Source organism: Cucumis sativus, chromosome 5, assembly GCF_000004075.3.
Source record: "Cucumis sativus cultivar 9930 chromosome 5, Cucumber_9930_V3, whole genome shotgun sequence".
Lineage (NCBI taxonomy): Eukaryota > Viridiplantae > Streptophyta > Magnoliopsida > Cucurbitales > Cucurbitaceae > Cucumis > Cucumis sativus.
Genome location: NC_026659.2, coordinates 27,704,640 through 27,731,127, shown reverse-complemented (window position 1 = coordinate 27,731,127; position 26,488 = coordinate 27,704,640). Strand labels below are relative to the sequence as shown.

Here is a 26,488-nt window from a genome sequence, read left to right as displayed (position 1 = left end):
TAAGTTCTCGTCGAGTTAAGGTCTTGGTGTCAAGAGATGGATTTAAATCTTTAAATTCAATTAAATGAGAAAATTTGTGTAATTTAATTTCATTTTTTGGAAAATTAAAAAATAAAAATGGTTAATAAGATTGTTTTTTCATATTACAAATTTGAGAAATATAGCCATAATTTTTAGATTTACTATTTTTACAGTTAAAAAAATGTAACCGAAATTTTTCTTTTCTTTTGTTATTTTAAAATTTTTTTTCTCATTTTTAGTGGTTTTGTTTATAAAATGTAAATAGTTTGTCAAATTTTTCTTATACTTTTTAAAAAATACCATCATACATTAACAAAATAATACTGATTTGTTATTTATATTTTTATCAAAATTACAAAATATCATAGCTAGAGTGATATTACCGTTCTCTTTTCGTAAACAATTTGACCTTATAACTTATGGGAGTGTTAAAATTGAACATAGATCTTATAATAGTTGTAAATATTGAATCTACGTATGATCATAGTTGAATAATTAAATTTACATAATCAATATAATTTATACAACTATGTAAGTTTTATGATCTAATTTTACAACTTTGACAACTTAATTTTTATTGTTAAAAGTTTTAAATGTATAATTACAATTATCACCATATTTTGCTCTTATATTTTTTTTATATACCATTAACATGTTAGGTAATTGGTAGGAAGATTTTGCAAGCTTGTATCTTTCGATTATTAAGAATTAAAAACAAAAATTTGTTACCAAACATTTACCAAAAACAAGCCTTCACAAACTCTTCTTTCGGTGACATTAACTTCGTTTATCTACATAAACCCTAAATCCTAAATATACATACTTGTAAACTTCTTTACTCGATGGATATCACACTTTGCTATTAAATTTATAAACTTTCTCTCAATTTTTTTAATCTTTTTACTTAAAGAAATAAAAAATTAAATTGAATTTGATGACCATTGTAACCTAATGTAATTAAAAACTCACGCTTGGATTTAGCATTTTTAAACCTACCTTTAACATTTTTCTTATAGAAAATGTAACCAAACCTTAGTCTAAAAAGAATGTAACTAAAAAGAAAATAAAACCAACGGAATTCAATACTAAGGGAGGGAGGGAGGGAGCATAAAAGAAGTAAAGAAATAAAGAAAAACGAAGGCTCAAGTTCGAAGGCGGCAATCGAACTGAGTATCAGTGACAAAGCTCTTTGGTATTTCTAGTCGGCTATCGCCTGCTGCTGCCGGAGCCAGAGTACAAATGATCAGTGTGATGAAGGGACACCATATCAGCCGCCATGATTAAGTCTTCTTTGTTAGAATGCATAATATCAAACGACTTCCAAATTTTCTCTTAGTATTATCGAAGAACATTAGCTGCGACCTGTCCAGCAACCACGGTCTTGCTGTGAGGCCACTTAAACTGCTTCTGCAGCAGTCTCGTTCCTATTCTGTTTCACGAGTCTGGCGATGTTCGTATCACTACGCGGCGGAGCAATTCTCGGACGATGAGTACGAGTGCGATGGTGATAACAATACGGTAGGTGATTTCGTTCCTTACTGTGCTTTTTTGCACATATTTGTTCCTTATTGTTCTATTCCTTTGTTTGACATGTCGATATTTATCCCCAGTTCTATATTCTGAAAGGTCTGTTTGACATCTGAATCATTTGATTTGCTGGTCTAAAATTTATTTGAAATGCTTGTTTAGTGATGAGCGCAAGTGGGCGACTAGATTTGGGTTCTTTTTGTATTTTTTGGCCCCGTATCAATTAAATCTTAGTTGGCTCGGATGCGTGTTTTGTAATTTTAGCTATTTAGATTGTTTTCATTAGGATTGAGTGGCCTCGCCTGATTAGGTTTTTGCATGGAAGTGGATGCATCCCTTGGAGCGAGTTTAGTCTGGCGAAGTATTTTCCTTGTTGCGCTGTAGGCTGTGAATTGAATTTCTGTTATCATTCTCATTTCACTTCATTGTCGAGTTGTACATTGTGCTGTTTTAATTTTAAAACTAGTTATTCTTACAAAATCGTAGGCCTCATCCTCTGTGGCCAACATTGACGAGTGGAAATGGAAACTTAGTTTGCTATCTCGAAATGAAAGGGATCAAGAGATTGTATCCAGAGACAACAGAGACAGGAGAGACTTTGAGCAGATCTCAAACCTTGCCAAAAAGATGGGGCTCTACTGGTAGATGGGGAACTTTATTCATATTTTTATATAATTTTTTTAATGATATTTTGGTTTAGTTAGAATTTGCTCTGCACTGGCAGTTCAATGTATGGAAAAGTGGTAGTTGCAAGCAAAGTTCCCCTTCCTAACTACCGGCCTGATTTGGATGATAAACGACCACAAAGGGAGGTAACGAGCTATTTGATTTTGACAGTTTGAGTACAGTACTTCTTGTGTCAAATATCATTCCATCGGAGCAAAGCTTTATATTTCTTATATTTACAGGTTGTTATTCCTTTAAGTTTGCAAAGGAGGGTGGAAGGTTTACTACAGGAACATTGTGATCGCATTCGGTTAAGTTCTGGAAAGGGTAGCGATATTCCAAATGATGTCAAGTCCATTGAAGAGGTTAAAGATGTGAATATGGATGAATGTGAAGATCCTTATCTTGATGGGTCTGTGATGGAAAAGGTACTTCAGCGGAGGAGTTTGCGGATGCGAAATATGCAAAGAGCATGGCAGGTAATCAGAATAATGCTCCACATTGAGCTCCTAGATTCCCCTTTCCATGTGCTTGTAACTTTGAATAACAGAAACTCATATGCCCCTACCCCAGGTCCCGGCAAATATTCACTATTTTGAGAGTTAAGAGAAAATTTTGATCTTCAAATATAGATGCAGAAATGAGTCTAGACTATGGTTGATAAACATGCTCCCTTTCTGCTTTTTACTTTCTGTGTGTGTGTGTGTGTTTTGGCAAGTATGGAATGTTGCTTTTAGACTAGGCTCATAATAATAACTAATAACAATTATTACCTACTGCGTATAGTCTAACTCATGTGCTTCATTGTTGACAGGAATCACCTGAAGGGAGGAAGATACTGGATTTCAGGAGGTCTCTGCCAGCATTCAAAGAGAAGGAAAAACTACTCCAGGCAATAGCAGAAAATCAGGTTTTCTTAGAAATTGTCAACTATTTATTATATTTTCGCTCAATCAAAGGAGCCAGTCATTGCCATTAACAAAGTACCACAGGTGGTCTATTAGGCAGAGTGATGTGAAATTATAAATTCAAATTAAAAAGAAAAACCACCAGATAAGAAATATAGCAAAACATGGCCATTTATTTTGAAAAGAATCATATACTTTGGATGCCACTCTCTTGAGTAATTTTTTTTCTTCCTTTTAAGGTCATTCAAATTTGATCTCGACGTATTATTACTTCACAAGAACTTAGGATTCCATTTACTAGCGTCATGGATAATTTAATTATCCCCATGAGCTTGGAGGTAGAATGGATTTCAAAATCCATTTTTTCTTTTCAGTATTGTCATTATGATGACACAGAATATCTCCAAACTTTTGATTTGTTTTTTTTTTTAAATCATTCACTTCACCGCATAAAATCTAAAGTCAAATGCTCCTTTTGTATTGAATCTCATAGCATGCTGCGGAGATGGCTGTTTGTATTTTCGTTGCTACCAACAATACCAATAAATGTTGAATTATTAGAAATACCGAAGTTGCTCTTGATTAGGAAGGGTATTTGATCATCCAATCTTGTGTACAATTTTATAACTTTTATTCACAAGGAAGTTATTGTAATTTTTTTCTCTTGCAAAATGCAGAAGAGTTTGAAGTTCCTTCACTTTGATAGTATTATATGTTTAATCCCAAGTTGGTTACAATGATAGGTAGTAGTTATATCTGGAGAAACTGGATGTGGTAAGACTACACAACTTCCTCAATACCTATTAGAATCAGAAATTGAAACTGGTAGAGGAGCATTCTGTAGCATAATATGCACTCAACCTCGAAGGATCTCTGCAATGGCTGTTTCTGAAAGAGTATCCATAGAGCGAGGAGAATCCCTTGGTGAAACAGTGAGCATTCCCTCCTTCACAATGCTTGGATATGCATGCAAATAATGCATAGTCATGAATTGAAGCATTCTGAAATTTGTTACTCTTAATTTTCACTTCCATACCACATCAAAGATTTTTTGTAGGTTGGCTATAAAGTTCGATTAGAAGGTATGAAAGGGAAAAACACCCATCTGTTGTTTTGCACCAGTGGTATATTACTTCGGAGGCTTCTAAGTGATCGTAATCTAGATGGGGTTACCCATGTCTTTGTGGATGAAATTCACGAGAGAGGCATGAATGAAGGTTTGGTTTATAGGTTTCTTGACTTTTCCTTGAATTTTTTTTAGCATAAATAACTGATTTTTGGGGGAAGGAGATGTGGCCTCTTTTACTTATTCTATTTATAAGTATTGTTAATATCTGTATTCATTTGATTGTTTTCCAGATTTTCTGTTGATTGTCTTGAAGGATCTCCTTCCACGTCGCCGGGATTTAAGATTAATCTTGATGAGTGCCACTTTAAATGCTGAACTTTTTTCCAGTTATTTTGGAGGAGCACCAACTATTCACATCCCAGTGAGTTAAAGCTTGATATCTCCCATTAGTTAAAACTGTTTGTTGTTTTCTATGTTAGATGTCAAGATTTTTTTTTTTTTTTTTTGTTAAGGTTAGTTGTACCAAAATTTTGGCATTCAGTTTTATTTCACCTTTCTTGTGAGCAGGTTTCCACGTTTTAGTTTTACATTTAATGCCCTTTAGGACTTGTCCCTGGAAACTTGAGTGCATGCTTTATTTGTAAGTAGAGATGTTAGAACTTGATGTGTGGCACTTATAGAAAAGAGAGAAGCAAAAGAAAGCAGAAAGATTTAAAAAGTGAGCAGAGGCTCAATCAAATTTCATAATGTTTAATTCATGCATGTCTTAAGGGTTTGTCTTGCTCTTTAAACTGTTTTTACTTGTTTTCAAGTAGGATCCATGCAAAACATTTCACTTGCTACAACTATGATCTTTATTACATTTCTCATGAATGTTTCTTTCTTTGCACACTCTTGGATGACTTTCTTGATGTATCCCATGTAATATGTGATATATAATCCGTTTGTAATCTATATAGTGGGCACACACATACACACATAGACATGTATATTGTTTTCATATTAAAAAAAGAATAATCTATTTGGAATTCTGTATCCTGTGCATCATTTTACAGCTAGCACTAATTATTCGGATATGCTTGGGAGTTGGTTTTTCATTATTTGAGGTCACTGGATGTTTAAATATTTGTTTGGGGGGTTTGCTATTTTCAATTGCATATTGTTGTCAGGGTTTTACATTTCCAGTGAGGTCATACTTTCTGGAAGATGTGTTAGAAACGACTGGTTACAAGTTGACATCTTTCAATCAAATTGATGATTATGGCCAAGAGAAAGTGTGGAAAACTCAGAAACAACTTGCTCCACGAAAAAGGAAAAATCAAATCACTTCTCTTGTGGAGGTATGTGTACATATGTACATCACGTTTCTTACAATTATTGGTCTTTTGTGATTTCTTTGAATTTTGAATATTTTTTAATACCTGCATTTGAAGAAATGAATTTTAACAGTGGCGATAATTTTAAACATTTGATAGCTGCCTTTACTGCATTTTCTTATTTTCTCATTTGTATGCAAATCCTCATAAGAAGTTCCATATGAGAGCTTTGTTAGACTAGACTGTTCCAACTTTTAAATTGATGGTTTGACACTTTGTTTCAATAGCGGTAGCCTTTCTGCCAGTTTAGTGTAGGCTGTGTAGCTTTATCAGTTCTTTGTTATGATCAATTTGGATATGATGGTGGTTAAAAGGTTCTTGGAGTCAACCATCATGGGTTGACCTAGTGGTGAAAAGGAGACATTGTCTCAATAACCACCTACCTGGGAATTAAGTTCCTACGAGTTATCTTGACACCCAAATGTTGTAGGGTCAGGCGGGTTGTCGCCTGAAATTAATCAAGTGCGTGTAAGCTGGTCCAAACACTCACGGATATTGAAAAAAAAAAAGGTTCCTAGAGTCAATGCACATGGTACTAGGTAAATTATGAGCCTAAATGGTTTGAATTTATGAATGGTCAAAGAAAAAAAATCCCTCTAATTAGTTGTGTAAACTTGATGAAAGATGAAGAAATAGAATGGGATATGATCTCATAATTTTAAGAATTTTTAAAATGGTCAAAGGAATGAAGTTATTTAAGCTATCCATGCATTTAGATTGGTTTGAACATATTGCCTGCGTACATACCTTCAGCAAATTTTTTTTTTGAATTTGAACACATCAAGTAATAATTTTTCCATTAGTCAGTTGCGTACATAAGAAATTGGATCTGATAATAAGTTTTTAATTTGATAGAAGTACCTGTATAGTTGTATCTCTTGAAACTTTTTGCTAAATTAGCAGTATATGGTCTATCTCACTTTGTTTCTCTTGCTCAGGATGCGCTTGATAAATCCACCTTTGGAAATTACAGTTCCAACACGCGAGATTCTCTCTCGTCCTGGATGCCTGACTGCATAGGTTTTAATCTTATTGAGGCTGTTTTGTGCCACATATGTCGGAAGGAACGACCTGGTGCAGTTTTAGTATTCCTGACTGGATGGGAGGATATTAGCAGTTTGAGGGATCAACTGAGAGCTCATCCACTTCTAGGAGATCCAAACAGGGTTTTGCTTTTGACATGCCATGGTTCAATGGCAACATCTGAACAGGTTGGTTGGTTTATTTATTTTTCCTAGTGAATTGTAAAAATTTTTAGATCTATTTTATTATCATATTTTTTAAGTATCAAGGTCATGGTGGAGAAATAGAAACAATGATGAACAGTATTAGAAAACCACCGATGTGAACCCAGCAACTTGACAGTTGACACATCCGTGAACAATTTGCCAGCTTCCATTGTACCAAAAATTTTCTTCCTCTATTGCTGAAAATATCTACGGAGACAATTGATAATTTATTACCACTAGTCTCTCTCTCTAAGAACCACTCGTTTCTTGAAATTCTCATCTCTTCTTTGCCGTTGTTACAGAGACTCATATTTGAGAAACCTGCTCAGAATGTCCGTAAAGTAGTTCTTGCCACTAATATGGCAGAGGCAAGCATCACGATAAATGATGTTGTTTTTGTTATTGACTGTGGAAAAGCAAAAGAAACCACGTATGATGCATTAAATAATACACCTTGTCTGTTACCTTCATGGATATCACAGGCATCTGCCCGGCAAGTAAGTCAAGTTCACTTTCCTATATTTTTCTATCATGTAATTTTTAAAAGAAAAACTTAAGAAGTAGATGTATTTTTATGTTTCTCTTTGCTTATGAAATACACTTGATATTTCTCTTTGCTTATGGTATCAAGTGCTTGATCTTTGGATAATGGTTTTGGTTGCAGAGAAGGGGTCGGGCTGGCCGTGTTCAGCCAGGAAAATGTTATCATCTTTACCCAAAATGTGTTTTTACAGCATTTTCTGAGTATCAACTTCCTGAGCTTTTGAGAACTCCATTAAATTCCCTCTGCCTTCAAATAAAAAGTTTGCAGGTTTCAAGTGTAGGAGAATTCTTGTCATCTGCTCTACAGCCACCAAAACCCTTGGCTGTAAGCTCTTTTGTGTTTCTTCTTCTTCTTCTTTTTCGGGGATCAGTTCATTCTCGTCAACAGAAAATTTCAGCCATAAATGAGAACAGGGGCTCATTTGTTATTTGACAGGTACAAAATGCCATTGATTTTTTAAAGATGATCGGGGCATTTGATGAGAAGGAGAACTTGACAAACCTTGGTTAGTTACTTTCTTATATGGTATTTTTAATATATTATTCTCATTCTGTTACTCAGGTTGTTTCATCTTCAACCTCCTTGTTTTTGAATAGGAAAATTTTTGTCAATGCTTCCCGTTGACCCTAAGCTAGGAAAAATGCTGATTATGGGTGCTATCTTCCAATGCTTTGATCCTATCCTTACTATAGTTTCCGGCCTTAGTGTCAGAGATCCTTTTCTTCTGCCTCAGGACAAAAAGAACGTAAGTATCATTTATTGAAGTATGCATAATTATTACGGCTAACTAATCTTATTCTTCCATAATTTAACACTTACTGAGTTGTTGCCATGATTCATGGGGATAGGTTTTTGAGATTGAAGTTTATATTGTTGTTTCCATGATTCAGTTAGCCGGGATAGCGAAGGGTAGATTTTCTGCGAAGGACTACAGTGATCATATGGCGCTTGTTCGTGCTTATGAGGGATGGAAAGATGCAGAAAGAGAAGGGTCTTCCTATGAGTACTGCTGGAGGAACTTCCTTTCTATGCAAACACTTCAAGCAATCGATTCACTTAGAAGGCAGTTTACCTTCATTTTAAAGGATGCAGGAATAGTTGATTTAGATGGTAGCACAAGTAATAAGTTAAGCCACAACCAGTCTCTTGTTCGTGCAATCATTTGTTCTGGTCTCTTTCCTGGCGTAGCATCTGTTGTGGTAAATAAAACTAATTCTTTGTAGTAACTAACCCTGCTCGATCTCATTTTTCTCCTCTCCTGAGTACTTTTCACGTATATGCAGCACAGAGAGACATCCATGTCCTTCAAAACCATGGATGATGGCCAGGTCCTGCTGTATGCGGTAAGTCCAAAACATATATCTAATTGGGATCTTATCCAATGATGCAAATTTTCGTCAACACACCCTAATGCTGTTCAATTCCAAGGACTAAGGCTAGCTCTTTGCCTCTTGGTGTATAACATCTTTGTAATGATGTCCAAACAAAGATCCAAGTTATAAACACCTCTGTGATGCTAGAAACTTTTGCCATCCACTCTCACAACTTTTGTTTGGTTAGAGTTAATACAGATATGTCATGCTTTATTTCAATATGTTGCAGTGTCATGGTAGGCTTAACTGAATTTCAAAATTTTTTTTTTTTTTGTAAAAGACGGCTGGAATTTCAAATCTGTTATCTCGCTACACGCTTCGGTGTCGTAGTCATCTAACATTGTAATGATTCTGCAACAGAATTCTGTAAATGCTCGTTACAATACAATTCCCTTTCCATGGCTGGTCTTTGGCGAGAAAGTGAAGGTCAATACAGTTTTCTTACGCGATTCTACTGGCATATCTGATTCGATGCTGATTCTTTTTGGTGGAGCAGTAAATCGTGGTGTACAGGTGATGTATTCCCGGGTTTGAACTTTGCACGAACAATTTAATTTTTTTGGTGTCTTAACACTATTCATATCTCCTTTTTCAGGCTGGTCATTTGAAAATGTTAAATGGCTACGTTGAATTTTTTATGGATTCTAGTTTGGCGGACTGCTATTTGCAACTCAAGGAAGAACTTGATAAGCTTATTGAAAACAAAGTAAGTAGGATTTGAATTTATAACTATTACTTTTTGAAACAGAGACAAACTTCTCTATTAATAATAAGAATTCATTTTACAAGAGAATTATACAAACAGCTAAATAAGCGAAAGAAGAATAGGGATCAGAAGGTGTTGAACTTATTATTTGATTAATATGTTACTTTGATGATAAATCCTAATCCTTCTAGAAAAGGTAAAAGATAATTTGATGATCGTGTCATTTCAGCTTGAGAACCCCGGACTTGATATTCTCAAGGAAGGTAAGTACCTTGTTCTTTCTGTTCAAGAGTTGGTGTCGGGCGACCAATGCGAAGGGAGATTTGTCTTTGGTAGAAACAGTAAGAAGCAAGCATTGTCTAGCAAAGACAGATTCACAAAGGATGGTACCAACCCAAAGAGCTTGCTTCAGACCTTGCTAATGAGGGCAGGACATTCCCCTCCAAAGTACAAAACCAAGCACCTCAAGACAAACGAGTTTAGGGCATTAGTAGAGTTTAAGGGTATGCAATTCGTTGGTAAGCCTAAGAAAAACAAGCAGCTTGCCGAGAGGGATGCTGCTATAGAGTCTCTGGCCTGGTTGACACAAACCTCTGACAACAATGATGCGAATTCAGACGATGACTCTCCTGTTGATGTAACCGACAACATGCTAAAACTTCTTGGAAAACGAAGGCGGTCTAAACGTCGTTGACTTGATAGACAATATACCAGCAGGTGGATTTTTACTTCATTTGAAGCATGTACAAGTTCCTGGTGAGTGTTAGAGTTTGCACAACTCGAACTTCGACTTCATGCTTCAAGATAGGTTGATGGACGACAAGAGAACAAGTCTTTATCAAGGTGTATACTTTTGGGCATGATATCATGATAAGTTATTTATACCATTGATGGAGCTGGTGTCTATAGCTCTCAAAATTTAGGAGAATGTGAGCTAGGGCCTTGGCGTTATGTTATTAAACTTGGAATAATAAATTAAATTTAGTTAGTTTTAGTTTGTCTTTTCTGAGAAAGTGATAGCTGTGTTCTTTGTTTGGGATTTTCTTTGGCTTTGTGTAACATATATATTTGAGTTGATATAGGGTTTACAATTATTTAGCAGCAAATTGTTTTCCCTATCAAATCTTTGCAGACTGAGGCATTCATTGATTTTTTTAAAAAAATTGTATTGTTTTTATTTTTCAAGTACTGCAAATATAGAAATTAATTTCAAAGTATCAGTGTATATATATAATAACATTTTGGAATCTATCAAATAAATATAAGTGATAAAAGTTCATTGATGCTATATTTGCAAATCGCTAAAGTTTTATACTCATTATAGTTACTCTATCCATTGTTAGATTGTTTGTCAAAACCTCAAACAGTGAATTTCGTCTTTTGCTTCTGAAATTTAATGGTCTTTTTTTTCTCTAATAATGTATATTTATATTACATTATATATATTCCATAAAAATGTGGCAAAAAAAGAATACAACTTAATTGACATGATATTTTTCTGTAAAGTCTTGACATATTTAAAAGTATAGAACTCATCTTTAATCATCAAAAACCAATTATATGGATTATAAATAGGAATTATATGTAGAATTATTAAAAATAGTAAATAGTTTGTTAATTTGTTTTCATTTTTGTAAAACTCTTTTATTTTATTATATTTAAAAATAATATAAAAAATATTTTAGTTCAATTTTGGTCAAAGTTGGAGTCCAGTGAAGAGCCGAGGCGGGATTCGAAGGCGGCAATCGCTTCCGGTGAAGGCGTTCTTCAGAAAGCACCTCGACGGCGGCGCTATGGGACACCGGAGTTTCCGCCATGTCTGATCTTCTCCGTTAGAATGCACAATTTCAAGCTATTCCCACACTTTCTCCTACTATCACCTAAGAACGTCGATTGCAACAGTTCCAGCCTTCACAAACTGCTTCTACCGTCTCTTTCCTCTGCTGCTTCCCGTGCTAGGCGAGGATTCTATCATTACGCTCCGGAGCCATTATCAGGGAATGAGTACGTGTGCTATAATGGGAACAATAAGGTTTGTTCTTTGTTTCTCTTCTTGTTTGTTCATATGTTGTTTTCATGGAGTATAATGTCCGTAAACTGTATTCGATTTTCTTTCGAATACACTAACTGTACTCTTTAAGTAAGTAATTGAATCGTTGGTGACCCCCTGCAAACAGTTTAGCTTCCTGTAAAATTTATTAGCCTTTGGTTCATTGGGGATGAGATGGAGAATCTGCTCATTAGTCGTTCTAATTTTGGAGAGGAATGGATATTCTCGTGAATTGTTGGAGTGAAGATAAATTGGAAGTATCTCGAAGTGAAATAGTGGTGAGGGTCATTTCTGAAGGAAAGAGCCCTATTTTCTAAACCCAAGATTGTATTATTCTAAGTTGGATCTTTGAAGCTGCTTGAGCCAACATTGGTGATCCATGGTGACTTATTTAAGGCCACTAGGCTTGGATTGTTCATCATTCAATTCTTGTTAAATTGAGTAGTACATATATAGGCGACCTTCCTCTTTTCTTTAGCATCATTAAATCATTGATGTCTTGAGCTGACTGGTGTCCGAAGGTCCATAATTATCGCTTAGCTCGGGGTTTAGATTGTGGTGAAAGAAGTCTCATCTTACTCATTTTGATTCTCTTTTGTTTTGTTAGGGATGAACCGGGAGTGTTTTGAATAAAATTACTACTTTCATTGAATTGGTCTTCATCGTCAAACGTAGTATAAACAACCCCTCTACCTCTATGGTCAGAGTGGATTGTGATATTCTTAAGCTGTGTAGGCAAACGGTGTACATTTCTACTTATTATCTTGATTTGAAACACATTTTAACTTATCCTCGCCGAAGTGTGCCTAGTACACAATCCCATTCTATTCTTATTCTTACTTATGTAATATGTAGACATATTGTTTGATTTGAAAGGTATCTGTTGAACAATTATACATTCCAGTTTTAGATAGGTAAAGATCTTTGATGCTTGTGTAGTTTGAGCTTCAAAACGGAGGCCCTGACATTCACAAGGAAGGCAAGTGCCTTGTGCTTCCTGTTCAAGATGTCGTGTCAGATTACAAATGCGAAGAGAGATTTGGTATTTGTGATGAAAAAAAGAGCAAATTCACAAACGTTGGCAGCTCACCAGAGAGCTCACGACATACCTTCCTAACGACGGCAGGGCATTGCTATCCAAATTACAAGACCAAGCACCTTGAGACAAACGAGTTAAGGCGACTGGTAGAATTTAACGATTTGCAATTTGTGGATGAGCCTAAGCAAAATAAGCAGCCTGCAGAGAGGAATGCTGTGACCGAGACGCCTTTCTGGTTGACATACACCTCTTACAATAACATGGACCATGCGAGAATTGTCGCTACCCTATTGATGAACTGTACTAATGTATTAGAATTGTACCAAATTCATGCCCATGTTTTAAGAACCAACATGTTGGAAAACCATCCTTCTTCATTTTACTGGAACATCATTATTAGATCATACACTAGGCTCGAGGTCCCAAGAATAGCCCTCTTTGTATACATCGACATGTTGCGAGCAGGCATTTTGCCTGATTGTTACACACTTCCAATTGTATTTAAGGCTTTATCTCTAGCTTATGCTTTTGATTTAGGATTACAATTACATTCAGTTGCTATACGGCTTGGTTTTGAGTTTGACCAATATAGCGAAAGTGGCCTCATCAGTCTGTACTCAAAGATAGGAGATCTTGAGTGTGCATGTAAGGTGTTTGAACAAAACCATAACAGGAAGTTGGGTTCCTGGAATGCTATTATAGCTGGTTTATCTCAAGGTGGGCGTGCTAAAGAGGCAGTCAATATGTTCATTAAGTTAAGACAAAGTGGGCTCGAACCAGATGATTTTACAATTGTTAGCGTAACATCAGCTTGTGGTAGTCTAGGCAACCTAGAACTGTCTCTCCAAATGCACAAATTTGTGTTTCAAGTGAAAGTCACAGGGAAATCGAACATTTTGATGCTAAATTCCCTCATCGACATGTATGGAAAATGTGGTAGGATGGACTTAGCAATGAAAGTATTTTCGAACATGGGTCATAGAAATGTATCATCCTGGACATCGCTGATTGTAGGTTATGCAATGCATGGACAAGTGAAACAAGCGCTCGAGAACTTCCAATTCATGAGAGAAGCAGGAGTTCCTCCTAATCAAGTTACGTTTGTCGGGGTACTAAGCGCTTGTGTACACGGTGGGATGATCAACGAAGGGAAACATTACTTCGATATGATGAAAAATGTTTACGGTTTCAAGCCTCAACTGCCACATTATGGATGCATGGTCGATTTGCTCAGTAAAGCAGGGTTGCTTGAAGAGGCGAGAAGGATGATTGAAGAGATGCCGATGAAGGCGAATTCGATAATATGGGGATGTTTGATTGGAGGTTGTGAGAAACATGGGAATGTGGAGATTGGGGAATGGGCAGGTAAACATTTACAAGAATTGGAGCCTTGGAATGATGGTGTTTATGTGGTTTTGTCCAATATTTATGCTACCAATGGCATGTGGAAAGAGGCTCAAAAGATGAGAGATGTTATGAAACAAAGGCAACTTGCTAAGGTTCCTGGGTATAGCTTGGCTACAAGATTAGATTGAACTCTTTGGTTACATCATAATCTTTATGTGTTGTTTCTCATAATCATAAGTAATTTACATATTTTTTTCATCTCACGTTTTGCACAATCTCTCTATATGTAATTTGGTTTGAACTTCCAAAATAATTACAAATAACTGATACAAAATTTAATCAATCAATCCTTTTTTAAATTTCCTTAATATCCTTAAAGCTCGAGATTGAATGTTTGTTGTTTGTTTTAGAAATCTTGAAAGTTTAATCTTATTTTGATTCTATTGGAAAATTGATACAATAGTAGCAAGTGATAGTTAGAATAGTAATTTTGGAAGAAAACAAAATATTTAGATACAATTGATTTCTAAACAATTAAATTTATGTCGGGTAACAAACTCTTGATTTTGAATCAATAAAAATGATTTCAAAACTATCAACAGGACACCTGTTATTTTTCTAAAATCACTTTCATTGAATTGTCAAACCCTATATTTTTGTGTAAAAGTGATTTTAGCAGTGAAAAAATGATTTTGGCTACCAAACATAATATTTGTAGTTTAGGTTTTGTAAGCTTATAAGCTTGTACTTTGGAGATAACTTAAAATTTACCTGAAAATTTAGAGGAATTTTTCGATTTTTTGTTTTCCATACCCTTTGCATACAACGAGAGCGTTGAAAATTTTCTCGTGAGCTATTTTTCGTTTTCTGCCGGACGTCATTCGGTCAATTACTTTGTGTCTATATGTTGTCCAATGTTTCTTACTATTATATTATACTTCGTCCACGTGATTTTCACATACTAATTAGTCAGATTAACTATAAATAATAGTGTTAGTTAGATTAACCATAAATGTTAAATGATTAGTCGAGTTGGAAGTAAATAATTTTTTCTAAACTTTAGTTATTTATTTAACGTCAATTTTTATTTTTCCTTTTGAGAACTTTCCCCCCTCCTCTTTAAGACTAATAAAGTAATATTGCAATTTTGAAAATAACATGAAATCTTTTGAACGCTTTCAAAGTTCACGGAGTTGTATATATAGAGAGAGAAGTGTGAGACAATTGAGGTTTCATAACATCGCTGAACTAAACTAAAGAATGGAAGATTTTGAGAAGAAGCTCTCTCTCGATGAACAAATGGAGGAAGATCGGAAAACCGATTCCTCTAACACTCTCTCTTTGCTCCGCCAGTTTCTCGAAATCCAGCAGCGTAGAGCTGAAGCTTATTCCAAGCTTAAAAGGTACTATTGATTTTGGTTCTCGATTTCGTTTTCCTTTGAAATTTTGATAGCTGTTCTTCAAAAGAAATGAAGAATTCGATCATTCGAGTTATATGTATGTGTTTAACTTCTGTTTTACTGTTTTTCCACGCCGCATGATTTTATCCTAAACCTCGTTTAATGTACATTTGCTTTCGCAGTAGGTCCATACAGATCGATGATTATAAAATCGTGAACGAATTCTGTTAGTCTTAGTCCTAAACGAGCTTAGCGACGAAGTTTCGAGTGTATTTTTGCGAATTATCTATGGAATCTTTTAAGTCTTTATCGTTTTGTTAATTCGCAGGGGGTTCGATGAGTATATGACTTCAGGAAGGGAGATATCTTACCAACAGCTTTGCAGTGAGATCACTACGGAATTCAGTAATTGCTCTAAACAAGTTCGTTGCACGATTTTCACAGTATTTCGTTGAGGCGTGCTGTTCTTTAAGCTTCTTTGTGAGATTTTCCTTTTTGGACTCTCTTTTGTTGTAGGTCATTGACATCGAATCGAATTTCCGGAGTTCAGATCATAACAGGCTCGAGTTAGCCAACCAGCTTAGATCTGTTCAAGAACAAGAAAAGCAGAAATTGCACCTGGTATGTCATGACCAGAAAGTTCTCTAGAAAATTTTGGATTTATTTTTTGGCAGCATCCTTTCCTCCTCTGCGAAGATTAAGTTTGGCTAATTGTATAATTTTAGACTTCAAAACCATACGGTGCTTTCATTCAATCGCAATCAGTCAGTTAGACTTGTAATTCTAAAAATTGCTGAAAATTAGTAGGATTGCTGATTGCTAAGTATGGAAATAAGGCATAAATGTTTATCACATTAAGACAACAATCCTTAAGGCGTAAGATACAAAAGACCTTTGAAACGTTGTTCAGACAGAAACTCTACCTATTGGTAAATCTAAATTGTGTAAAGCATCATATTCTAAAGTCCAAGCTCCAATTCTATCGAATTGAAGTAAGATGGATATTCGGTTCACATTTTCTTAGGAATTCTAGATTTGGTACAAGTATCATTTTATATTTAACAGTAAAATGGTTGTTCTTATGCATGTTAATAGAAATATTGATAAACCTTCACATCAATGGATATATGGAAATATTCAATGAAATGTTTCTTATCTAAAAAAATGGATATATATAAATATTGATATGTCGATTGATGTATAAACCTTGAAGCTTAAGCTTGATTCCTAGTTTATTTGTGGATTCCTTTATTGTGTCTGTCATGTCAACAAGAAAGTTACCTCAAGTGGATTTGAGTGATCGCTCTTCAATATCCATCAATGATGCACTGGTTTTCCTTTAACTCTATCTTATTATCCATCCAAACAAGTTTTGAGCACGAGCAAAAGTCATGTTCTACCGATCATTTCATCAAAGAATTCTAGCCAGAAAAATGCAGGGTATAGGAGATAAGATAATGGCATTGGTGGTGAGGAATTTTAACCATCTAAACTGCATTGAACCAACTTTTCTTTGTATTACAATGAGCTGCATCTCTAGAATTTAGTCTTGGAAGGAAATGATTCTAATTCTGTTATTCTCCACTCATCAGATTATTATTTTCTGTGTTTAAAAGCAGCTTTAACGAACTTTTCTAGATGTGAAATGACACCTTGATTTCCCCCTTTTCCTCTTTAAATTGCTGAACTCAATGACGTAGATTTTCATTTAACTGCCCAAGTTCTTCAGTAGTGGTATGTTAGCTTACCTTTGAATGCTTTCTCACTTGTCAATGAATGTGCTTTTGTTGGACATAAAGTTTAGTAGTTGAGTGATCTTGGATTATCTTCACCTAACTATTATCTCTTTAAAGACAGCTCAAATTCAGTTATTGAAGAAAGCTGGCCGCCCATCAGAGCGCTTGGTGAGCCACGAGAATTGTAGATTCAATGCACCTCGAGAGCACGAGTGTGTGCATGTCCATGAGATAACCGAAGCTTCAGGTACTGAGGAAGCAGAAGCAGATGCGGAATACGACAATGCTCTAAAGGAAGCAATCAAAGGTGTGCAGGATGCTGTGACGACCATAAATGAGCACATGGAGGAGGTGAGATACGAGATCGAAGCTCTCGAAGATAAGTAATCTTGCAATACATCTATTATGATAATTTGAACATCCTTCTTTCTATGCAATTGAATTGGCTACTGAAATATCTATAAATGAAATGAACCACATCAAGAAAGAATTTGATAAAACAAATCAAATTCCAATTCACTTTAGTTCATCTCTAGTTGCTTCCTAGAATTCCTACATAGTTTAATTCTTCCTAGAAGACATTTTTGAGAAATTGACTAAATGTGTTTGCTTCGCTTACAAAAAATCCAATACTGCCCCCTATAAACTAAGAACAGGCAAAAAAAAGAGTTCTATTTTCTACTCGATTTGCTTGATATTTCGCCTTTTACGACACATATCAACTAAATTCTCAAATTTTAGCCACAGATATTGGGAGAAGGTGAAGAACACTCTTTCAAGTGTATGGTAAGCTTACGGTAATCCTATTTTAAAAATAAATTTGTAAGATAAGATATACAAAGCAAATCGTTAATATATAGAATTAATGTTATATAATGTCTCATAACATTAATTGAAATTTATTCTATTTTAAACTCAAATCAGGGATCGAGGAATCGAAGCTCTCGCGATCATCTGAAAAAGTACCTCACTCTTTCCCTTCCTTATTTCACACATCCACCCTCGTCTTTATTTCTATATTTTAAATCATATCATTCATTTTTTCATTTGATTTTGTTGGGTAACCATCTACCATTTTGTTTTTAATTTTTTAAAACTAAACTTACTTCCTCGATTTCTGACGGTGATTTTTATTCTTTTTAACTATAATTATTAAATTTTGAGTTAAATTCCAAAAAAACAAAAAACATTTTGGAAGATTCATTTTGAAATATTTACAAAATATAGCAACTTTCAGATTTTATCACGACAAGTATTGATAGATTTTTTATCAGTGTCATTAGTGTTTATCTATTTTTAATAGAATATGATATTTTTTTTATAAATATTTTCATATAAGTTTGGTCATTTTCAATAATTTTCTTTTTTTTAAATCTAATTTTTTTAGTTTCAATCTTTGGTTTGATTTTTTAAACTATTGATCTAGATAACAAATAGATGGTTGAATTTTAAAAAAATAAAATAAAATAGTTATTGAATAAGGCGGGCGGGCGGTCGACACCTTCGAATTAAAACTTCCCTCTAATTAAAATTTAGCAAAGTGATTTGGTCAAGTAGGTTTAGTCTTGCGGTAAAGCTTCAACATCTACGGATGAGATGATCTCGTTTACTCATCAATTGAGGCTTTAAATTTGAAAAAAAAAAAAAACAAGAAAAGAAAAGTTAACCTCAATTCTCTCGATGGACAGTAGCTTAGTTTAACACAAACACAAAACTATTTCATATATTTCCCGGAAAAAAAAATTAAGTAAAATAGCTTAGTCCCTTATATTTAAACTAGGTTTGTTTTTAAAATATAACAAAAATTTGTTTTCCAATTGATAGATTATGATAAAATGTCTAATAGATGAAAAGTAAAAAGTTTCTATAGACTGAAAACAATTTCTCACTTAAATTATTTTGATTAATTTTTTATTAATTAAAAACTTAATTAGTTTACCAAGTGATTTACACTTGCCTGTTATTTAGTGATTTTTTTCCGCCGGAAGTTAGGGGAAAAAAACCGTTCCTATTTTATTAATTCTAGTTAAAATTTAATACTCTTTAGTACTTATGATCTAAAGCCTTTCAATAGCCGGTACTACTCAGTACTCACCCAGGGAAAAACACGCACACACGGTCTTTTATCGTATTTTCCTCCTATGTAGTTTATTTTCCACTCACACAACGCTGGGTGGAAATAGTTCCGTTACCAACTGAAAATTTTAAAATTTTTACCTCTGAAACCAAACTGAACTAATTAATTGTTTTGAACCGAACTGTATTTATGCTATTCAGTTAGTATTTTTAAAAAATTAGAAGACAATTAAGTTCGAGTTAGTTTTAAATTCGATTTAGTTTTAAATTTGTACTTTTAAAAAATTAAAAGACAATTAAGTTCGAGTTTGTTTTAAATTTGATCAAAGTATGGTTTGATTTTAAATTTGATTTTGTTTTCTTAAGTCGAAAGGGATTGATTTTAAATTCGATTTTGTTTTCTTAAGTCGAAAGGGATTGATTTTAAATTCGATTTTACTCTTTTCTTTAAATAAATAAATCTTTAAATTCGATTATGTTTGGTTTCAAATTTTAGTTTTTAAATGTGAAACCAAATCAAAATTTCCTTAAACCAAGTTCAATCCCATTTTTCAATTTCATCTAAGATTTTGGTTAGGGTGGATTTTAAAAAGCGGTTTGATTTTATTTTTGTGATTTGTATGGCCATGCATCCCTAAAATACTATATTTTAGGATGACGGCTGGATTTGTTAGGAATATGATATTTGACCAAATATAGTAAAAGAATTTTTATTACACATCTTTACGAAGCCAAATACCGTAAAATTCCACCCAATCATGCTTTCTTTAAACACAACGAAACAAAACCCCTGATAAGTACATCAGATGATAGAAGCATAGTAGGAGGAAAAAGGTGCGGAATTTACACCGCATAGCAGTAAACTACCCGATTCTATTCTGTTTCTTAAAACAACTCGATCCAACAGCACTCTCTCTGTGCCGTTTTTCAAACTTTTATCGTTCAAAATATTGCAATGCTTCACACTTACTACTCGTGATTCCGTGGTGTCTTCTTTCTGAATGTACTTCCCGATGTCGTGTTTGAATCCGTAGCTTTCATGAGGTTTCTTGGTGAAGGAAAATTGAGCTTTACCTTCCCCAAGTTTGCTTAGGTTACTGTTTTTGTAAGATGTGTGCCCTAAATTGTATTGCTCTATCTCTGCTGAAGTTCCAATTGCTGGTTCCTGAAAGTCCGGAAAAATGCATTATTATCTTTATGATTCAAAAAAATTGAAGAAATAATTTTAAATTAATTGTTTTGTTTTGTTATAAACTAAAAAGATTTGAATAATTATGTTTTAAATTTCATGTTTGATTGGTAATTAAAGCAAAAGAAAGTTAAGAATTTAGTAATATATATTTTTGTTTACAAATTGCTAAGAAAAATAGAAAACAACGAGGTTAGTTACATAATTTTACTTTTTAAAACCTATGAAATTCGGCAAATTCTGAACATTTTAGCCAAAATAATTCCGAACATTTTAGCCAAAATAATTTTTAAGTGAATCATGAATCGAAATCATTTCAGATTTTAAAATCACTAATGAACCAAACCGGAGTCGGTCTTGGAAAACAAGAAAAGTTGATTTTGAAAATTTTCAAATAAAAAGTTATTTCCAAGTGTTACATCGACGACCCTTAACCATCAATGTCGAGGTTAGTTTGACATTTTACCAAATCAACTACGATCACTTTTGTCAAAAAACCAACTCCGACCGACCGATGATAACCTTTCTAGCACGGAATTCATTTGAAACCCGTTTTGAATTAAAATCACTCAAAATCTTGAGGTGCCAAACATAGCATTTTTTATTTCCATGAAAAGTGTAATATGACTAAACAGAAAGAGCACGATTGATGTTTGCATGCATTATCTATGAAGAACAAACAATAAGCTCAATCTTGTGTTTTTAAACTAATTTCACGAACCAACTAATTGATCTTTTACAACATTTAGGAGTCAAATGAAGTAGTTTGCTATTAAATCCTACTCCTAAGTAGACGAACGGAATAAGTTAAATCCATGGTCTCTAAAACCTGAAGGATGGTTTCTAAAACTAATAGTTTGCTGAAGCACAGCACTTATGATTTTAGGTCGAGAGAATTAAAAAAGGAAACTTGGAAGTAGAACTGATGCTACACTGGGAAAATTGGTGCTAGAATAGTAAATGGTTCTCATGCAAATCCCCCTTTCATCATTTCTTGGTCCTTAATGATATAATATAATACGAACCCTATTTGTTTGAGAATTGAGTTTTTAAGGAAAGTTGAAAAGTTTCAAAACATTAGGAACAACTTCCGAGTCAGAAATCCAAAAGATATGGATAGCATTTGGATTATAAAAAAATGTTTTTCAAGAATACATTTTCTTTCAACGGCTTCATTTAGAATGAATTTAAAATTTGAACACTTACATAATTTTCTCAAAATTCGATTCCGAGTGTTTTCTTTAAAATTGATTGTTTTTCAATTTCATTTTTTGTAAAATACATTTTGAAAAGTAACTAAACATGAACTAATTTTTCCTTAACTAAGTCAGAGGAACCTCGCTAGGACTTAATTGAGGCATGAAAGAAAGAAAAAGTTATATGAGAAGAATATATTATCTGATTATACGATTCCTTGGAAAGGCTACCCCTAGTTGTCGATGTGAAAAAGGAGAAGAAAGGAAATCATGATAAGTGATTCGAAAGTGACGAAATTCTCAAAGAAACAAATGCTCGAGTAAATGAGTGAAAGCACTTTGAACTTACCTGGGGGGTAGTGCCATCTTCCACCTGGGTAGTGGAAGAAACTTGGTGAATTGGAGGTGTCTCTTCCAGTGATGAGAAATCAGAACCATCAAATGTTGATAACGATACACACTCATCAAAATACGCCAACGCATCGTCGGTTAGACGCTTTGACATCCTTCTTCTTTCAATGCTAGCCTGTTTTTAAATTGAAAATGATTAATTTCTCTCTTTCGTGCAAGAATATAACAATCAATCCTAAATCCATAAGTATAGATCACTCCTTTAACAAATATTGAAGAGTGATAAGGAGAAATTTGAGACAGATTATGCCAAGACGGAATATGGGGGTAGAACTGAATGTAATGAAGATGAACAAACAATATGAGAGCATACTTTTCGTCTCATAGAAGTCTTAGGTGATGGTATTACTTCCCGCAAAATTCTACTGAGCTCTAATCCACGATTCTCCTCCACTGCCAAGTCCCCTCGAAGTTTTTTAGCTCGTTCATGTGACTGCAAGTTGAAGGAGATAATATTGAAGAATAAAGACAGAAAGAATGTGGAAACACAAAATATAAACGAATCTAACGGGAGAAAAAACCATCAATATCAAGAAGGGTATTGAAATGAATTCAGAGAAATCATCAAAAAGTACTACCTGCTCAAGCTTCTTCATATACTCGGTTCTCAAATCCACCAATTCAGGAGGGATATCAATATCAGGATTCCCTGTAGCATCAGAACTGCTTTGTGGAGCCTGAAATTATAAGCCATCAAATAATTGAAGCAAACAACCTTACCAACAAACATGAAAATATAGATACGTCATGTTATACAAGAGAAATATATATCAAATTATCCCAGACCTACAATTCTCATCTCCAGGAAATTTAATGTGCTAAGTATGTTATTAACAGTCCTTATAAGTGAAACAAATGGAAATCATCTAATCAACCATTCCGGTTCCTAAGTAATAGTATGGTTCCATATACTATAAGTATCAAAGACTCTACAATTCTAAATTCAGCTAATATAAAAGTTAATAGAAAAGGGTGAGCACCAAAACATTGTTCTTTTCTGGTTAAAGAAAAGTTAATGCAAATGAACTCTCAAAGTGAAGAAGAAATGACCCAAAAGTTAGAAATATCCATTCCTCCCACTTGTGAACAGCAAAAACCGTTGATATATGGACTCAATTCCAAATATCTTGTAAATGTTGCTTGCTTTATAAGACATGTTCTGAAAAACTAGGGTGCTGTAGTGAAAATATCAGTACAGAAACAAGAGAATACATTGAAAAAACAATGAACAAAAGCCTACTACCCTAGTCTCCGTTTTGTTCGAAGATAAAGAAGGCACATCAGACCACCTTTTTGTTCATCCTCAAGGCTTGAGATTGTAGAAAGTTACTAGAGATTTAACAACAGTTCGAGGACCAGGACAGTTGGTGTTTATGGTCAGAGAGGAACTATATATCATTCAAGAACAAAATAGATTGTGAAAGAAACTATTGGCTAGGCAACATTTATCGTCCTTTAGGCATTTCTAACATGTTGTAATTACTTCCCTCACAATTTACTAAATTCAACCAATAACAATTCCAAAACGCTCAAATTAAAACACTTATTGCTAACGGGAGCATAGCAAGACTAACTTAATAAGTTCTTTTTTTTTTCTTTTGGATGAAATCACTTTCACTAAGAAAAAGCAAAAGAATACATGAGCATACAAAAGGTGAAACCCATAAAAGGAGGGCAGAGCTCTCTCTAAAAGAAAGGACACCATCTATAGAAGATCGTATATACTGAATAGTACAAAAGATCTTCAAAATTGAAGCTCATGAAGAGACATTGTAACAAAGTAAGGACCAAATATCCTTAGGATCCCTCTCCACGCCCCTATATATCCTACTGTTACGCTCAACCCATAAAACTGAAAGTATGCAAACACACCTATCATCCATCCCTCGGATTGAGGAGCCTCAATCGTAATAAGTTCAAATCCCCCGCTACACATATTCTTCACCAAAACAAAAATAAGCATACTTCCTCTAAGAGTTCCAATGTTATAAAGACAAAGAGAACAAAGAAACATAAACATCAGAAGAAAGACAAGAAATTACATTGAGAAGGTCGCTGTGGATATCTTGGACAGCACGTCTTACTTCATATTGAATAATATCATATATGTCGCCACCACTAGAATGTCCTTGCAACCGATCCCCATTAATCGACTATAGAAGGAACCAAAATCATAATTAAACGATTAAACTATGGCTTAGCGCTAACTAATTGAATATATCCAAACTGAAATAAACAAAAACTCACATAACCTACCATCATTTGTTCGCAAACAGCTCTTATAGTTTTCTCTTCAGCTTCAGACAAAGAGCTCGCCGTGGACAGCCTATCCTCAAAACTACAAGACTGAATCAATGTTCCAACACTAAGTGATTTTGTAGTACGAACAAGAAAGATCTTATAGAAACAAAAGAAGAATTTAAAGCTCTTACCACTGATACATCGCAGTTATCCGACGAATCGAAGGACGAACGATGAGTAGACCTATCTCGCAGGCCTTTCGTTTGCTGCAAAGCATTTGAAGAACTACTTCTAGTTCTAACTAAGCCACTCTCTCTCCGAGCATGAAGCACAGAATCTGGAGTCTTTCTATTATTGAATTTCGTACTATAACGACTATCTCGCTCAGCCTCACTCTTAATAATCAGAAAGAAGGAAAAATAATTCAGTTCTAGTGCTGCTAAAATTCTTTGAAATTAAATTATTGTCGAACCTCAGAGTTAAAGGACTGCGATGAGACGGGATATCGAGTCACAGACGCCGAGCGTTCCCGCCGTTCAGTGCCTACTCTTGACAAGCTTCGGCCACCGATTTTCCTGCTTCCTGAAGCTATACTCCCAGAATCGGAGCTTCTCGACACTGATCGTCCCCTCGTATTCTCAACACCGCCAGAACTCACACGTTTCGGACCTCCTACACTAATTCTGGTGGAACTTCCATCAGATTCAAGGTTAACAGCACGAGCTTCTTCCAGTGAAGAGGAACCATTACTCCAGAAGAGCGGATTATCTCTACTATTCGAAAAATCTCCGGAAACATCCGCTGTGCTAGATCTGGAAAAAGCACTCACGCTTCGTGATCTACGGATAGTGGATTTCTTAGGAGAATTACCACTCTGCTTGCTATCTTTACCAGATGTTGACGCGCCAATGCTCGAAGAAGACGTCGACGAAGTTGAACCTCCTCTTCTTGACGAAGATTTGAAGGCAGTCATCGCCATTAGTAATTAACAGTCAGAATAACAACGAAAACAGCTCAAGGATCAGAAATGGCGAGCCGAGAGGACTTCAGAATGCATCTAAAAGAAGGTAGGCGATAATAGTCAAAGCTGAAAGAAATGGAAGAAGCATTCATAAGAGTAAAATACAGGAGTAGAAGGCGAAGATTCCGGAGTATGATTGATTAAAATAACAGAAAGAAATAAGATACAATGATTTATACAGAATAACGCTGAGATAGAGGAAGGCGACGCGACGGAGCGGACCGGCGACCGCTCGGCTTCCGCCAAATTTCTTGATTGCGCCGCAACAGCGAAGGAAATCGTGTTATACTCAAACCGACGCTATCACACGTCTTGTTAAGAAAACAAAACATCATTCCTTTCTTTCTCACCTTATGAAAGCATAAAGCCATAAACGCATTTCACGCCGGAATTATATAGTTTTTTTTTTATTTATTATTATAATGTTAATTTTTATAAACATTCAAAATAAAAAACCATCAAACTCGCCCATTTTTTTAAATAGTTTTCTCTTCATTTTCATTTATCTTATTCTTTTCCTTCGCCAATTTTTTTTCTTTCCATCCGTTTTTTTTCTTATTTGAGATCTTGTAACAAATGAAAATATCATGAAAAAATAATTTTAAAAATGGTTTTTAAAAATAGTTTAGAACAAAATTGTATCAAATCTAAACAGTGTATTTTTCAAATATAAACATGTACCAAACAACTAAAAAATTATTAAAAAATATTGTTATATCTGTAAATAAAAGAATTGTCAAATTTAAAGATCGTTACTCAAATATATTACCAATTAATTAGGATTATTTTTTGTATTTATCATTATAAGGGTAGATTTTCCGTTTTTAAAATTATTTAAATAATTTGTCATTTTTTTATTTTTAAAATTTTATTATTGTTAAGGAAAAAAATGAAGGAAATGAAAAGGAAAAGGAAAGAAATTCTTGTGATTTTAAGTAACTGTCAAAAATATTTATGAAAATAGCAAATTTTTAAAATTTTAATAATGTTTTAAGTACAATAAAATTTAAGATAATTGAACGGTAAATAACAAATACTAAGTTTAAATTTACATACCATGTATTTGTTAAAAATCTAATTAAATTATAAATTTTAAATAAATAAAAGTTTAGATGGGTATTTTATTATATATTAAAATGTATAACTTACAAAGCCATACAATTCAAAGAATTAGAATTAAATTGTTAAAAAATAATTAATCATTCATCCACCGACTATATTTTCACAATGAAACTTTGTTTACATTTTTCATTCCATTAAATTATAATCAGTGAAAATTTTAAAAATATAACATTTATTGAAATTTACAAATCTATCTTCCATGATAGAACTCTTATGATTTATCACTCAGAGATCAATATTT

At 34.1% G+C, this 26,488-nt stretch overlaps 4 protein-coding genes across 6 annotated transcripts; 3 read left to right on the top strand and 1 right to left on the bottom strand.

Moving 5' to 3' along the window:
- Positions 1–1,124: 1,124 nt before the first annotated feature.
- Positions 1,125–10,550, top strand: LOC101206588 (DExH-box ATP-dependent RNA helicase DExH3). Its single transcript, XM_004135329.3, has 19 exons — positions 1,125–1,539; positions 2,035–2,189; positions 2,273–2,360; positions 2,457–2,693; positions 3,029–3,124; positions 3,866–4,054; positions 4,180–4,339; positions 4,482–4,612; positions 5,361–5,531; positions 6,506–6,778; positions 7,099–7,293; positions 7,461–7,664; positions 7,776–7,845; positions 7,937–8,085; positions 8,231–8,539; positions 8,624–8,683; positions 9,074–9,226; positions 9,309–9,419; positions 9,649–10,550. Exons 1-19 carry the CDS (start codon positions 1,321–1,323, stop codon positions 10,111–10,113), a joined length of 3,435 nt encoding a protein of 1,144 aa, XP_004135377.1. The 5' UTR covers positions 1,125–1,320; the 3' UTR covers positions 10,114–10,550.
- A 551-nt stretch (positions 10,551–11,101) lies between these two features.
- LOC101206833 (pentatricopeptide repeat-containing protein At1g77170, mitochondrial) lies at positions 11,102–14,202 on the top strand. The gene is made up of 2 exons (XM_004135330.3): positions 11,102–11,451; positions 12,409–14,202. The coding sequence occupies exons 1-2, from the start codon at positions 11,257–11,259 to the stop codon at positions 14,041–14,043; spliced, it is 1,830 nt and encodes a 609-aa protein (XP_004135378.1). The 5' UTR covers positions 11,102–11,256; the 3' UTR covers positions 14,044–14,202.
- Positions 14,203–15,051: 849 nt separating this feature from the next.
- LOC101210078 lies at positions 15,052–17,605 on the top strand. The gene is made up of 4 exons (XM_004135008.3): positions 15,052–15,258; positions 15,584–15,677; positions 15,772–15,876; positions 17,109–17,605. The coding sequence occupies exons 1-4, from the start codon at positions 15,116–15,118 to the stop codon at positions 17,376–17,378; spliced, it is 612 nt and encodes a 203-aa protein (XP_004135056.1). The 5' UTR covers positions 15,052–15,115; the 3' UTR covers positions 17,379–17,605.
- A 2,146-nt stretch (positions 17,606–19,751) lies between these two features.
- LOC101207070 (hypothetical protein) lies at positions 19,752–25,486 on the bottom strand. Of its 3 annotated transcripts, none has more exons than XM_011657516.2 (9): positions 25,293–25,486; positions 24,577–25,191; positions 24,296–24,499; positions 24,120–24,209; positions 23,906–24,016; positions 22,442–22,540; positions 22,177–22,296; positions 21,802–21,978; positions 19,752–20,232 (listed from the first exon to the last, which is right to left on the bottom strand). In XM_011657516.2, exons 2-9 carry the CDS (start codon positions 25,081–25,083, stop codon positions 19,870–19,872), a joined length of 1,671 nt encoding a protein of 556 aa, XP_011655818.1. In that variant the 5' UTR covers positions 25,084–25,191; positions 25,293–25,486; the 3' UTR covers positions 19,752–19,869. The 3 variants fall into 3 exon arrangements, with proteins under 3 accessions (XP_011655818.1, XP_011655817.1, XP_004135379.1); XM_011657515.2 differs by having other exon boundaries at positions 25,305–25,486; XM_004135331.3 differs by having other exon boundaries at positions 24,577–25,486.
- Between the last annotated feature and the right edge of the window lie 1,002 nt (positions 25,487–26,488).

Excerpts from the sequence above, each read along its gene's own strand:
- LOC101206833 (XM_004135330.3), top strand. The coding sequence starts at position 11,257 with ATGCACAATTTCAAGCTATTCCCACACTTTCTCCTACTATCACCTAAG. Across the intron at positions 11,452-12,408 it reads GCTATAATGGGAACAATAAG|TTTGAGCTTCAAAACGGAGG; the intron begins GTTTGTTCTTTG and ends ATGCTTGTGTAG.
- LOC101210078 (XM_004135008.3), top strand. The coding sequence starts at position 15,116 with ATGGAAGATTTTGAGAAGAAGCTCTCTCTCGATGAACAAATGGAGGAA. Across the intron at positions 15,259-15,583 it reads GCTTATTCCAAGCTTAAAAG|GGGGTTCGATGAGTATATGA; the intron begins GTACTATTGATT and ends GTTAATTCGCAG. Across the intron at positions 15,877-17,108 it reads AAAAGCAGAAATTGCACCTG|ACAGCTCAAATTCAGTTATT; the intron begins GTATGTCATGAC and ends ATCTCTTTAAAG.
- LOC101207070 (XM_004135331.3), bottom strand. The coding sequence starts at position 25,083 with ATGGCGATGACTGCCTTCAAATCTTCGTCAAGAAGAGGAGGTTCAACT. Across the intron at positions 22,297-22,441 it reads ATATGAAGAAGCTTGAGCAG|TCACATGAACGAGCTAAAAA; the intron begins GTAGTACTTTTT and ends TTCAACTTGCAG. Across the intron at positions 21,979-22,176 it reads AGACTTCTATGAGACGAAAA|GCTAGCATTGAAAGAAGAAG; the intron begins GTATGCTCTCAT and ends ATTTAAAAACAG.
- LOC101206588 (XM_004135329.3), top strand. The coding sequence starts at position 1,321 with ATGCATAATATCAAACGACTTCCAAATTTTCTCTTAGTATTATCGAAG. Across the intron at positions 2,694-3,028 it reads ATATGCAAAGAGCATGGCAG|GAATCACCTGAAGGGAGGAA; the intron begins GTAATCAGAATA and ends CATTGTTGACAG. Across the intron at positions 4,613-5,360 it reads CACCAACTATTCACATCCCA|GGTTTTACATTTCCAGTGAG; the intron begins GTGAGTTAAAGC and ends TATTGTTGTCAG.